At 44.7% G+C, this 15,122-nt stretch overlaps 1 protein-coding gene; it reads right to left on the reverse strand.

Moving 5' to 3' along the window:
• Positions 1 to 9,487: 9,487 nt before the first annotated feature.
• GSTUM_00009626001 (uncharacterized protein) lies at positions 9,488 to 14,885 on the reverse strand (the record flags this gene model as incomplete). XM_002840818.2 has 12 exons in its annotated part: positions 9,488 to 9,952; positions 10,010 to 10,392; positions 10,446 to 10,557; positions 10,613 to 11,345; positions 11,395 to 11,684; positions 11,737 to 12,342; positions 12,401 to 12,997; positions 13,052 to 13,231; positions 13,352 to 13,696; positions 13,847 to 14,343; positions 14,416 to 14,473; positions 14,544 to 14,885. The coding sequence occupies 12 exons, from the start codon at positions 14,883 to 14,885 to the stop codon at positions 9,635 to 9,637; spliced, it is 4,461 nt and encodes a 1,486-aa protein (XP_002840864.1). The 3' UTR covers positions 9,488 to 9,634.
• Between the last annotated feature and the right edge of the window lie 237 nt (positions 14,886 to 15,122).

Raw genomic sequence — 15,122 nt, forward strand, 5'->3', positions numbered from 1 at the left:
ATATCCTCCCATATCCCTGAAAAGTCATATTGATCATAAACATCAATAATTGACTTTCCAGTTACTCCACCTCCAGCAGAAGTAGGATCAGGAAAAACAGGTAGAAAAAGACCATGAGTTTGACCATAGAAACAACCAGTCATCATCTGACTAATCTTTCTCTCCCCTTTCCTAGCAGTAGGTTCAACACAATCCTTATTCCACTTTTCTTTTGGCTATCTAAATACCCATTTTCTTCTCTTTCCTCCTCCCCTCTCCACAGCTACCTCCTCCCCCCACATTGTCTTCCTTCTCCACATCTGCCTTGTCCAATTCCTATGGGCTAAAGCCCATTCCAATCTCTTTTGTACTAGATCCTCATCAAAATAAACCCTCTCTTGTGCTATCCATTTTTTAAGAAGCTTTTGTGTAAGTCTTCTCTTCACAGTCTTAGCAGAAATATTGGGAGCCACTCTCTCAGCAATCTCAGAGTAGCTGGTATGGCAATTTTTGAGAACTTCCTCTACTATAGCATCATCCTGCAACTTGGTAGTTTTAGGATGTCTTCCTCTACCTTCATTCTCCTTGCCCTCTTGATCTCTTTTTGCAAATGTGCTTTTAACAGTACTGAGAGGAATGTCAAGGTAGTGTGAAATTTGGTGATTTGTCATCTGAGACTCGCATAACCCGAGAATTCATCCCCTTGTAAACTCAGAAAGGTGCTTGGAGGGAATAGGCTGTTTGGCATGACTGCGAAGAATAGGCTGCATAGTTTATTGAAGACAAAATTTAAGTAAATTGGTTTGGTTTTGATTGGTGTAGAGCAATTTCTTTAGGAAGTGTTGAAGGAGTGGGGTGATGAGGAGGGGAGCGTTGCCATTGCTGTTGAGAGCTAGTTAATTTTGTCCCCAGACAATACAATATTCTTATACCTTAAACAAGGAATTAAATAATTATAAAAAAATAAAAATAAAAAAAGTAAAAATAAAAATAAAAAGAATCTCTAGTACTGTAACCGGTACGGGTACTTGGTTATTGGTTTTGTTTTATGTTTTGTTTTAAGTATCGTTTGATACTTGGTTTTGTTTTATGTTTTGTTTTAAGTATCGCTTTGATACTTGGTTTGTTTTAAGTATCATTTGATACTTAGTTTTGTTTTATGTTTTGTTTTAAGTATCGCTTTGATACTTGGTTTGTTTTAAGTATCGTCTGATACTTGGTTTTGTTTTATGTTTTGTTTCAAGTGTCGCTTTGACACTTAAAGAGTTTTACCAAAGTGTATCGATTGATACCTTTGATTAGTTTCGTTCATGTTAAGACATGAACAGATTTGTGTATTTAAAGACCGCCTGTTTCTACAATAGAAAGGGCAGACTTCAACAGACAATATTTCAATATACTTGGTTGAACGGTTACTTCTTTGTTCCTCAGTATACCCTCGAAGCCTCCTTTAGTTCTCAGCTCTCGCCTCCTCTCTGGAAGAGCAGGCCACCTGCCAACTATCGTACCTTTACCGATAACGTGATTAGCACCTTGTGAACACGTTACAAGTACAGACTCCTCATGCAACCACTTAAGTTCTTTCCTATACTACAAGTTGAATTAATACTTTATACACACCCTTCGTGATATTATATGAAAAAGAGGTCTCACTTACAAGAGGTAATATCAGTACAACAACAATCTTTGTTATCAGAAATGATAGCAATGATAAGAGCTTGTTGAGTTACCAGGGATCGAGAGAACAGAAGAGCTAAGGTCATTATCTGTTGAAGAACTAAATAAGAAAAAGTAGAATCATTATACAAACGGTAATTTCCAACTAGTAGTACTAATTGACAGATGTAGAGAGTGAGAGGATTTACTTAGAAGTTAAACTATGAGCTAGGAATTTTTTTTTAGGTACTTAGTCAATACCGGAGGTACACAGTTAAAGAATAAAAAGGTTTCACTACAATAAAGACAGATATGAATATTCGTAAGAAGAACAGAAACTCAGTACTGAATGATAATCACACTACTAAATATCTTCTGATCTGGATGATGACCCAGTTGCCATCATAGTCTCAATAGATCTCCAAATCCCCACTCCACAGATTCTCTTCAAGTTTACATTACCTTATTTTATGCTTTCTCCTCTGAAGTTAATGCAGTTTTGAAAAAGATGATAGTAGAGATAAGGATGAAGGGTAAGCTGAATGACCATAGAGATAGCAGTTTGGTGTATAGAGATAATATCTCTCAAGGACTTTACTCTATGCAAGAAGAGCATTATCATTCTGCGGGCCTTCATAGGGTGCGAAAAGATGGTAGACCAAGCCATCTGTTGATCTGATAGTTGAATATTTGAGTATATGGTACTTCTTGTACCCATATATGGTATTTGCTACCAGTGCGATAGCCTACATATCCCACGGATCATACAATCGATAAATCCAATACATTTTTCTAGTTGTGCACTTGTTAGGCGAAAACAACTTGATAGACTTCAGAGTTGTCTAGGCCAACCAAGATTTGTTTCTGTAGACAGAAATTATCTAGAAAGGCTTGGATTTCACTTGTTTCATTTATGACTACTAAGATCAAAGTAAAGTAGGTAAAGTAGGATAGAATCGTGAAGACAATATTATATTATTAAGGTATCTTCTCCATTACTTCATGATGTCTAAAAGCTTGGGAGGTACTTCAATAGTTATATTCCGCATCTGAGTATTCATAGACTATATCTATCTATTATACAACTATGTACCTCTCTGATTAGAACTCACAATATCAGGTGTTCTTCAAAGGTGCGATCACCTGAAGACTCTGAATATCACCACATCCTCTTTGGAAATTACGATATAACTAGCTAGAAACTATGCTGTTCCCGATAGTAATTATCCAATATTCAGAGCCTTTGAACTTGTGGCCTAGTTCTCCAGTCAAACTGAGTTGGTCCCAGTTGTCTCTGTCATTGATGAAATGATCAGTTTCATCTGCCGGTTGTATCTGCAAAGGTAGTCATAATTGCAACCTTCCTAAGTCACCTGACTTCAAACCTTCATAGCTTCCTACTCAACTGACAAATATCTTCCACAGGAGTTCCTACTAATTTGTAGGAAGTAGTTTCACTAGATTGACAGATAATCCCTTGGTTGCTCTGGGTAACAGGGTTTCAATCGTCATTCTTGTATTAAGAATTATTCCTGCAGCTACAACATATTCCAATACCCAGTTGTAACACTCTATAAAGTCTATTGGCTTCTGTAGTAGTGTCCCTTGGAGTTCTAGACTCTTCTGATTATCATAGAATAGGTGCGAATATATTGGTTTCTCATTAAGATCCTCTATTCTTCGATACCATCTCTTCTTGCAAAAAGGTCCTGTTACCTACAGCTCATACTAAAAGTGTTACATCTTTGAAGCCTAGTAAACTTCTGAGTAGTTAGTAGATTTACTCCGTTCTACTTCTCAGATATAGCTGAAGGTCTCCACCCATATATTCTGCGAACAAGAACCCATCAGATAGACAGCAGTGACATATATAGTATTATTCCTACACCTTTAATTCTGTGATATTATAGTCATAGGACGCAACTGAGATTGATATGTATGACGAGGTGTGGGCCCCACAAGGAGCCGGAGGGGGGTGTGGAGGACCAGGGATTCTGATTCTGTAAGGGGTTACCCTACTTAGAGTGGTTCCTAGGTATCAGATCCCAGTATTCCTAATAGCACTGTATTCTGATATCTTTCTTGCAAAGAGAAACAATCGATAGGGAGTAAGTTGTCCTGAACTAAAGTCTTGTAGAAGGAAATCCCAGTCCCTGAATAGGCCCATTATCCAGTTTATTCCCTCACTAATTACTGGCTTTGGATATCCTAAAAGAATGCTCAATGTATCAAGTGAAGTTGGGGCTGCAAGAAAGGTACATTGTAGACATAGTCCTTTATGGCCAGAGAGGCAGTAGTAAGAAATTGTCTGAAAGTCTGATGGAAGTTGTAGCAACAGGCTTATCTCTTCTATATCTTATGAAGAAAGGCAACAAAGCATAAGCAATTCATTATCCGTAAGTGAGGCAAGATAAATCCTTGCTTGAGGAGGGGGTCAGATAATATCATGGGAAGCAAGAAGGGAGAAGAATATTTCTTCATCAGTAGCATTTAGCAAAGCACTAAATCCTTGTTCATCATCTGATATACTAGCCATTTTCACAAGTATCCGGATGCCTTGGCACTGGGAGGCTCAATTTGCAGGTGGTACGGGAAGCCTTTAACCAGTCAGCTAATCCAAAATTCTCAACTTCAAACTGCTAAGGCTCCCCCATTGACCACTTTTGAATTTTTCCACTCTCTACTGTTAGATAGAAAATAGGCCAGAAATCCAAAGGGAAGAGAGATATTTCAAACAAACTAAGGTTTGAGAAAGTTATAGGGATTTAAGGCCGTGCCATTGTAAGCAGTGCGCTGGTTCAAGGCTTCCCTTAACGCAAGTCATGTGAAAGCTTGGCGCCAAGGCCTCCCGATACTTGTGAAAATGGCTAGTACAATGGTTCTGCATGCTTTGAGGACCCAGAATAGATGGTTTGGATGTAGTTGATTCATTTTCTGTTACCTTTTCTTTACCATACTATGATACTTTGTTCCTCTGCACCCTCAGCTTCTTGCTCATTATTCATCATGCACTAGTCTCATGTATGTCTCATACTAGCCTCTAGCTAAACGTTTTTCGACCCCGGGGCTGAATGCCTCTAATACCGGTACCGTATTCATCTAACAAGACCAGCCTGCCGCTACCAGGTCGGAATGAAGTACCATTGGGGCTAAGGCAAAACACCCAACAGAGCCAGAAAAGAGTCCCAGAAAGTGTCCGGGCTACAAAGGCCAATCTAAGACGCTTTATTGCCAACTCGCAACAGATTGGGGAGGTTTTGTTACGACTGTCTCAACTCGAACTTTCTTTATTACCGGGGGAAAAAAATACCAATATTTAATATTCCCAAACGCGGACTAGTGGCCTGGAGCTCAACCTTCCTGAGCTCAGTACGGTACCGTAAGTCACAGCCGAGTACCGTAAATGATTGAACCACAAGCATTCACCTTGAGGGCCTGGACACAGACGATCCCTTCATTCAATGCTGGACCCACAAACATTTCAAATGCCCAGCACAGCACACAGCCGACGGACAGGAAGAAGCTTCGCATACTCGAGTAAGTCACAAGCCACCAAAGCAGTCCAGCTTCAAGCTTTAGTCGCCGGCTGGGGTCTCGCGCCGGTGGGGAACCTCGGGACATTTCCTCTTCCTCCACCACCAACCCACCGATAGCCCCTCGAATTAGCACAAGACTCCCAAATCGAAGGAAGGAAGGGGATTTAGGTCCCTCTTACTACCGTACTTAAGTAGAGCTGATCACTGGGAAGGAAAACGAAGATAATAACAATCGACCAATTCACCCGGGCCACAGATTCAACACCTACCGCTCTACCATCATAATAGCCAATTCACACCACAAAGACCATACCGGTCCAGACCTGGTCTGGGGTTGGGGTTTCCAAAAAATTATATAACGAGTTAGGATACGCCAATCTTATTTTTTTTTTTTACTATTTTTATTTTTGAAAGCAAAAGGGTTCATGAAATATCCTCCTTCGATTTCCCCTGTTATTCGCGCTGAAAGTGCAGAGCTGAGCACCTGCCCACAAGCTCCCAGCACGTGACAAAAAAAAAGCTTTGCGGTTATTGCCTATGCTTCGTCTGTACCAGCACTTATAGTGCACGAGGGGATACAACCAGGGGCTGTGGCTATCATCCAGCCTACCAGAGATTATGTCAAAGAAGCGTCTATGTGTCGTAGTATGACATCTCTGAGAGAGTTTTATGTATTTAAGGGACCTGTCTATCCCACCTGGAGAGCAAGTCACTTGGAGATATATTTTCTTACATACTTTTTGTCTTCTTTTTTTCTTCTTCCCGTTATTACAACAACTATGATAAGAGTACGGTAGATCGATCGAGTGAGCATTCGTGACCACACCAAGTATGATGATATTATGATAGCTAGAAACTACAGTATCATAGTTCCGTGTCGAGTCACTTTAGTGTTAGCGGAAATGAAGAGAGTTCAGATTGTGATGTAGAGGATGAAGATGTTCGCTGGGGGGGGAAAGGAAGAGAGAAAAGGTGATAGTAGAGAAGATAAGCGGATAGACAAGAGGGTGACGTGAGCGGTCACAGAGCTTCACTCGAGACTGCCGCAAGAGCAGAACTACGATTTCTAACATTTGGGCTAAGCTGTGAGCACAGCACGCATCGTATGCTTGATCAGGCCAGACTCCCGAACATTGGCATACGTACGTACCAAAGCGAGGGCTCACCCGTAGTCTACAGTGCATACCCTTCCCAAGAACCTTCCCAACCCCGCCTTTCTCCTCCCGACCTTCCGGGAAGGCGGCGACATCATCCTGCTCCGCAAAGGCAGAACCCTGGAGCTCCTTACGCTTGCCCCTCATCGTGGGATCGAAATACGTGTACTGTACGTTCACCCACCCACCTGCTCTGCTGGCGTCCGCCGGTTATGGGGGGGATCGAGAGGGAAGCGCCTTCGGTAGGAATGAATTTTTCCAAATCAGCTGGAACCCTCTCCTTCGGGACCGAGTCCCCCCATCCCACCCTCTATTGGAGTCACTAAAGGTTTCTTCTCAGTCCTTAAAACAAATGGACATTGTTGGTCATCACAGTTTTTTCTCTCACTCTCGGTGTCAACTGGTTGGTGTTCCCCTATCCCCCCGCTCCTCTCAATTTTGGGGGAAAGATTGTGCAGTTGGTTCTGGGCCAGAGGGGCTGTAGGATTGGGGGCATTGAGCGGTGGTGGGATGCGTGTGTGCTTTGGGTTCTCGTGTCATAATCTACGGTAGCCAGTCAAATACGGCGATCCCACCCTTAATTTAAATAATCAAAGGAACTTAACAGATCTCAACAAAAAAACTGGCAGTATCATACTTGTACTGCTAATCCTTGACGTCACAAATGGGAATGCTTCCGATCAGTGATTGCATCGTGACTTATTCGGTGCTTTTAATAGTTGCCATTCCATACTTTAACACGAGAGGAAAAAGGATACGGTAGTGAGTGCTCTTGGTTTGGTAGGCCAAGTCCAGCAGGCTACCGGTACGATAATGGTAGTGAAGTGTCCCACCAGTACCGGTATTTACTTGTACTCGAGTACAAGTGCGAGTAAACAGCAATAGCCTCCCCATCAAGCCTAGCTTAAAAAGAAAAAAAAAATCACATCTGCCGCCGGCCCACCACAAACGAATTTAATTCCAAAACCATATCAAAATATCACTGCTGAGATCCCAATTGAAAAAAGAAAGAAAAAAAAGGAAAGGCCCAAGGAAGACAGAAAGTCCCAAAACAACCCTAAAAAAAGCCCCATAACGCCCCACCGTGAGGGGCGAGAGGGAGGTGTTCGTCCTTGCGTATTATTGTCACCTTTTTTTTCCCAACAAGTAGAAAAGGAAAGAGAGAAAAAAAAGAAAAAGAATAATCAAAAGAAACTATCAAGCCCCCCTGTCACCCCCCGGTTTTGCATCGAAAACGAAAGCGTGAGAATCAAACCCTCTGGTATCACCCATTTTGTTCAAGCGCAAGTCGTCCGTGATCATTATGGACCGCAACTCCCTCACGATCCGCCGACATTCGCTCACCGCATTTAGTGCATCGCCATCCCCATCATCAGCATCGATCATACCTTGGCCAAACTGTCCCGACGTACTCTGAGCTATCTGCGCCAACATAGCTCGGCCCGTCGCGTCCTGGGGAAGGAGCGCCAAAGCCGGGCTGCATTTAAGCAGTCGCTGAAAAAGTTGTCGAGTTGGCTTGGTGGTGACCAACCAACTGATCAAGGGAAAATAACGCATCAAATCCGAAGTCGGAATGGGCGTCCCGTTCTTGAGATTCAAGAAAAGTTGAAGGAAAGGAATCTGAATCGAATAAAGAGTCGAGGCCATCATCTCCAAAAGCACAAACTGCAACAGCCAAATTGCCGCCACCTCCGCTGGGGGGTCCTGTGGGTTTAACGCTGTCGATAGACACTGCAGGTCACACATCAATGCAGCAGATTGATGTGTCATACCGAGAGCTTCATTAGACTCCACAGACGGCTTAGGGGTTGACGTGACTGAAGTAGGGATGATAGAAGAGAGATCGAGAGTAACATCATTTGGAAGCACTGGGAATGAAGGAGCAGGGCGCCCGACAATATTGCCACCCATATTCGTGAAAGCCTTGATAGAATCCTCAAAAGACTTGAGTTGTCGCTGCATCTCCTCCACGCGTTTAGCAAGAGATGTGTTCTCCTCCTCAACAGCCGACAGTCGAGTTTTGAGATCGGTGTTGTCTTTTTCTAGAACAGCCTTCTCATCTTCAAGCTCCTCCAACTCCTTCCTTCTCCTTTCCCTAGAAGCCTGAGCAGCCGCGCGATTTCTCAGAACGCGCTCGATTCGGCGCTGTTCTTTTTCCGCAGCAGTCTTTGCACGCTTCCTATGGGCGGTATTAGCACAAGTTCGAGAAATAAATGTAGCCACGTTCACCAGACGCGAATAATACTCGGGTGTCAATAAAACAACGCAAAGAGCTCCAACTAACCTTGGGGGGAGGTTGGTTGTAGGAGTTGGTAGTTCCTGACCCCACGATTTCCTCTTCTTGGCAGGCTTCTTCTCCCTCTCAGGCTCGGGCTTTGGTGACAAAGAGGGGGAGGAATCCCTCAGTTCAACAGGCGAGTCTGCCAGAGGCTCAAGCCCAAGTAAATCGATTTCCTCCAACTCCGATGGAGCGTAATCGGCAGTCGCGGAGAATCCGAAAACATCTGCATCGCATTCCGCGAAGGGAGTTGTGGCAAAAGGAGACTCAGGAGACGCGCACGGATGCATTATGTGTGTGCTGTATATACTCTTGGGATAAAAGCCTGTGAATAGCTACTTAGGGGAGGTGTGTGCTAAGAGTGCTGATGGTTTCTGATCCGATTCATGAGTAGAAGAGAGGAAGGGAACAGGTTTATGAGGGGAAGGAAAGGTAAAAGTTTGTGTGGATTGTTTTGGTTTTCGAGGTGTGGACAGCGTGGTCTTTGGCACGATGAGTCGATCGTTTCGAGGAAGCGTTTGCCTTGGGGCGAAGTCGGGGGGGGGGAAAAAGGAAAGTGGAAAGAAAGAAAGAAAGAAAAGAGAGGGGGGGAGCGCAAAGCCACAGCTACAGAAAGTGGACATCTGTCTTTTTTTTGTTTTGCCGCCTCAAGCAATTTGGCACAAATATCCACTGGTCAGGAAATGCCTTTCTTTGTGTTCCTGAAATACCTATATCATACAAGTGACCGATATCTGGAGTACAAATACCGTACTATCCGAAGGTGCCTTTTCTCATCAACATGACACGTATCGACTCTTATGTGAAACCCGCGCAATCTGAGGCCGTATGCTAACCAGGCTAAGGGAAAAAGAGGGGGACAGACTTCACATGAACATAAAATGTAACCATGATAATAATATTATTACAAGAAAGGGCAAGAAAGAATGAAAAGAACTAGACTATCATAAGAGACCCATATTCAAACCTCTCAAACATGATAAAGAAGAAGAAAGAAAAAAAGACCTCTCCACGACTATCGTAGCCGTGGTCTAATCTATATCCTCTAGTGCCATCGTCGCAACCGTCGCAACAGTTGTCTTAGCTTCCTCTGATGATCGGGGCTTGGCCTCTTCCCTTCCCTCTTCTACTTTCTTCTCATCAGTTCCCGCCGTCGCGCTACCTAACTCCGGAAGTGGAGATGGTGCGCGGAAGAGCTCTTCATGTAGGTCTGGTAAAAACCTTTCTAGTCTCTTCCAAGTAAGATTCCACAGTTCCGTGTTCTTCCCACCCTCTTCTGGAGGAACCAGGTATTTTCCACTGGCCATGACAAGTAGGATATTCTTGAGACTCTCTGGCACCGCTTCCTCCTACAGATAGCGTTAAAATAAGTTCCAAGAAGAAGGGTATTAAGATATTGGTTCTACCAGGTGATCTCCTTGTCCACTATTCATAAGCCTGTCCATAATATCCAGGATTTTTAACCACAGATCCAGCATCCCATCCCATTCGGAAAGCATGACAAGGTAATGCAAGAATACCTTGCACAGCAGTGTGGCCGCTTGGACCCTTGTGTCACTCATTCCCCTAGGGTCGGATTGGAATACTTCTGGCTTCAGAAGTCTATTTATCAGAGGAAACAAGACATCTCCAAATATTGCTGTCCACTCATGATGGTCATCTGATGTGAGATCTGGGGAAAGTAGAGAAGGTTGGAGCGATGAAAAGGCTTGATTACGGATCTCGCGGCACGGATTGATACATTGAGTGCTAAGAGATTCGAGTATCGGACTCCAATAGGTGGTCCATGCTGCCCCTCAATTAGAGACTAGGCTAGGAAGGTGAGGGAGAGGCACAGCAGACCTTCTTTCTTCTCTAGATGAGATTGCTTAATCAAGTTCGGAACCCTAGGGGTGAGCTGGTAAACCATGAGCACAGCTTTAGCGCCACGTGCCACGATTTCGGCATCACTAGGCTTCGTTAGTTTTCAACGACTAGCAAGACTTATCAAAAACTTACGGCCTGTCAACTATTTTCTTTGCCTTCCCTCGTTTAAGTAATTTGTCTTGTTTTTGTTCGAAAATAGATCCAACACTGCCCGCAGACGCAAAATCGTTCAGAAGGGAGACAACCGGAACATAATTATCTGAAGTGACATAAGGTGACTCCGAGGTGATAAGTTCCATAACACTAAAGGCCTCTGCCGAAGCATCGGCATTAGGCAGGAGTATTCTTAGAAGAACCCAGAAATCTGGTGAATTGACCATTTCTGTCTTGAGCGAGGAGGAAGCACTCTTCACACATTTTGATAGCCCCTTGACGGCCGGTGAAGCTGATTTAGCCAGCAGACCTTTATCCAGAGTCGCAATAGAGTGCAGCAGGACAGGAACATTGAGGAATGACCTATTGTGGCTGGCTTGCAAGAGGGAAAACAAGTAGTAAATGACCCTCGAAAGAACAATTTGATGCGTGAGCCCTGCGTTCCGAACGATGTTCGTCAATGTCTCGGCCAGCATTTTTCCATGTTCGGCCACCGTCTCCTCATCCCTCAACACCAAGCAGGTTGCTAGCTCCAGCACGTATACCACGGCTGGATCATATATTGGCCCCTTCTTAACAGGGTTAGATCCATTGGGGGACTGCGCTGGGTAATCGGGCTTAATGATGACAATATTAGCGCTATCATCTTCATCCTCATCGAGATTCGGGAGTTGTGAGAGAAGTGCGGTAACTAGGGATCCCAAGTTTGTCGCATCGAGTTGCCTAAGGCATGTCAATACCAAACCTCAGCAGGGCCCGACAGGAGTTATACATTATATTCACAAATATGTCCCCAAGATAGCACGCATTGATGCAATCCACAGTACACAAAGTGCTATCTAGTTCCTCGTCTGAAGGTTCTGGGGGCTCGTCACTTGCGTAGCTAGAAAGGTATGAGGAAAGCGCCGAGAAGAGGCCAGCTTCCTTTGAAGTCTGACTTCTTTCTATGACGACAGAAGGCGTTTGTAATGGGATCGAGGAAATATCCAATCCACTCTCCGACTGAGAAAAGAATGGTGGAATCAAGGAGTTCACAAACAGATTTAGCCATATACGGACGATCTATATCCTAGTTAGAAAGTAGGGTATGGTAACGGATCCCGAGCTGACAAACCTGTTTCCACCCCTCACTCAAAACTATCTCATTGCTTGTAACGACACGAAACAGAACAACCGTTGCCAACTGTGCCTTGAAATCCCTTCCAAATTTCACCGCCAACTCTGAAACCATGACACTATTGTTATTGACTTGAATTTCAGTGTTGAGTGCGGTACTAGGAGGCGTCTCAGTCGAAAGGGTGCTGATAGTGCTCAAGCAGCGAACTATATGATCCAGGGCTTCAGTCAACCCATATTTCGCAGCGACTCTAGCGCACTGATCAAATCCAGCAATGACTCTTGAGAACACGGCATCATCAGTGGCAGATAAGAACACATAACTGAGTGTTGCGATTATGGGTTTCCAGGTAGCTGCGAACATGTCTGCATCGTAGATATTAGTATCGCAAATCACCAAGTCTCCTGCCGACATCGTTTTGAGCAGCAGCTCTCTCCAAGCATAGTCGAATGCATGCTTATTGTCGTGCTCCTCCGGCAAGATAATCTCATTGTTCTTGATAGTATCGAAAATTGCTTGCAAGTATGCTGGCTCGAAGTTCTTGCCGCCATTAACGCCTCTAAGATTCCGGGCAAAATCCTCATATTTCATCCGTGCTTGGGACTATACTAAGTCAGCAATTGATTTCCTCTATAACCTGATGATCGGCTACTTGGCTAACCTTTAAATTAGGGTTATGCTGATCCGTGTTGAGCATAATAATAGCGTAACTCAAAACAAAAACCGCATCCTTGTCCTCGACGTCATCCGGCTTGACACCAGAGCAGTATTTCTCCGAGAAAACAGTTACGATACGCTCGATCAATGCAGATTCACCAGGTAAACGGAATGTCTCAAGCATGTCTCTCAATGCTTCATCGACACGTTTACCGGAAAAGTCGAACATTTCCATAAAAACTGTGAGGATATTCATGTTAGACTTCTTGGAAAGATACTCCCCGAGCAGCTTCTTGTTTATTCGAGATGTGCCTTTGAGGAATCGAGCAATGGAGTCAGGATTGTCAGCCCTGTCAATGATATTTTCTGCGACAAGATACTGAATTCCCTTTTTAGGATCTTCATTGAACTTGTTAGCTCCATTGATGATGATCTGTTTTCGTGCTCGCTGCTTCTGAAGCTTTCCCGGATCGGGGTATCCCTCTGCTGCTGGTTCATTGTTGAGACGTTCTGAGATGAAACCAATATAACCGAGCAAGGCGTCCAAACAAAGCGGAGGGACATTCGTCGTGCTCCAAGTTGCAGAGTCAGGGAAGGCATTCTATATAGGTGATCAATAAAAAATCTTCATTTGCTCAATAAGGACATGTCCTACCCTAGATAGGAAGGAAATAACATCCTCACAAAGATCACTTCTATCGACCTCGCAGTCATAGTTGACGTACAGCTCAACCATGAAGCTTGGTATCCTGGCCAAAGCCCCCACGCTCTCGACCATAGCCTCCCTAGCGTCAGGTCTCCTAGATCCTCCCTCCATGCCAAGCTTCTGTCTTTCCTTCACAGGTACCGGTGTGGATCTGCCGCTGCTGGGTGCTTGGTAGACCCCCTCATAGAGCATTGGATCTATCCCTGGCTCTCTCGGAATATCAATTTTAGGATGTAGGCAAGCGATAACATATGACAAAAAGAGCTCTTGTTGCAACTTCAATACACTTCTAGTGGTAGCCAATAGGGTTCCGGTAACCCTCAAGGACTCTTGGAGTATAGTCATGGTATCCGACCTCACTAGCTGAAAAAGATATCTGCAAAGATCATCCTTCGCCAGGCTTGCAAGGCTAGGGTGCTTAGCAATAGAAGGCCCAGCAACCTCAAACGCAACATCAATTATTCTCATTGCCATTACCCTCATAGTGTCCGTGTGAGTCTTATTATGCGGATCTAGTAGCTCCACCAGTACTCTCAACAGCTCCCGTATGGATGGTAGAGAGTAAGGCTTAACCTCTTGTTCCTCCTCCGCGACCTCGGCGACCGCAACCTGATCCCCGCCAGCAGCTCCCGCAGGTGCAATTGAGGGTGTGGGTGCATCCCTGCTTTTTTCCGAAGATTGCGAGGATTCGAGTTCACTCGCTTGTGAAGAGCTATCACCATTCACTGAAGGCTCCATCTTAACGCTCTCCATCTCGTCTTTCGAGCTCTCCTCAAGGTCACCGCCAAGGACATCCGCTTCAATCTCCAAGTGTTTAAGTCGCTCAAATACAACTTGGCACATAAACACCATGGACATCTCGGCTGACCGTCTCAGCATCTCGGATAACCGCATCTGGCAACACATACTCAGTCCAGTCTCCATCATTTCGCAGACGCTCTCATCACCGAGCAACTCCCCCCCCGGTCCCGAAATCATCATCTCCATAAGTTTCAAAATCCGTAGCAGCACGACCTCATCTTGAGCTGAATCGGAAGCTTCGAAGCGGCAGTGGGTGATTGCTGAGGATAGGAGCTGCATTGCTAGTGAGAGTCGGGGAGAGTCGCGGTTAATCAAACTATACGCAAAGAACTTTGTTACGGCAATTAGAGCAAGTGAGGTAATGGGCCCCGACGTCGATGAAGACCGAATAACCTGTAAAAAAGGATGTAGAAGTGAAGGGGTATCGAATCTCCTAATATCTAGACCCCCCTAAACGTTAATCCTGCTAATATCATCCAACAAGCAAACAAATAATCCGGAGCTTTTACTACCTTTACAATCCTGTAAATCACTCCTTAGTTTTGCGAAGGCTGCCATGAGGGGATTATCCTAAACGATGAGAAAGAAGAAAAAAAGTCAATTTGGCCCTTCCCCAATGGTCAGACTAAAATGCACAAACCTGAATACTCTTTCCTCTCTTCCCCCTCAACCCCCACCTGCTTGTTAGCCCCATATCCAACCCCACCTCCTCACCGCCCAATTTCCGTCTCTGCAACCCCCTAACAGGGCTTCCAGGAATAGGAGTGCTTAACCCGCTCCCAGTCGCACTCCCAGATCCCCCAGAGGCAACACTACCGCCCCCGCCTCCCAGTATGACAGATACGGAGCTCTGGGCCCACCGCGCGTTCTTGCGCATAGCAGAGGTGACAGAAATGCATTCTGTGGTGACTAGGGCGATGGGATTGATCGCCACGGAAATTTTCTGAGGGGTGGATAGGGTAGGAAGCTCTTCTTCTTCCATTGCGCCAGAAGGTTGTGAGAGATGGGACAAGATGCGGTGGTGGTAATAACTATGGTTGGAGCTAGGGGATATAGTGGGGGAGGTGGTAATTGTGGAGTTATGTTTATCAGGTTCGAACCCTGAGGCTTAACGTTAAGAACTCGAGGTATGATAGCTTCTCGGGTGGTAACATTGTACTACCCGTTTTCAAAAGTATCCGGACGCCTTGGCGCCAATACAGCCGGATTGGAGCAAGGG

Source organism: Tuber melanosporum (genome assembly GCF_000151645.1).
Source record: "Tuber melanosporum whole genome shotgun sequence assembly, scaffold_6, strain Mel28".
Lineage (NCBI taxonomy): Eukaryota > Fungi > Ascomycota > Pezizomycetes > Pezizales > Tuberaceae > Tuber > Tuber melanosporum.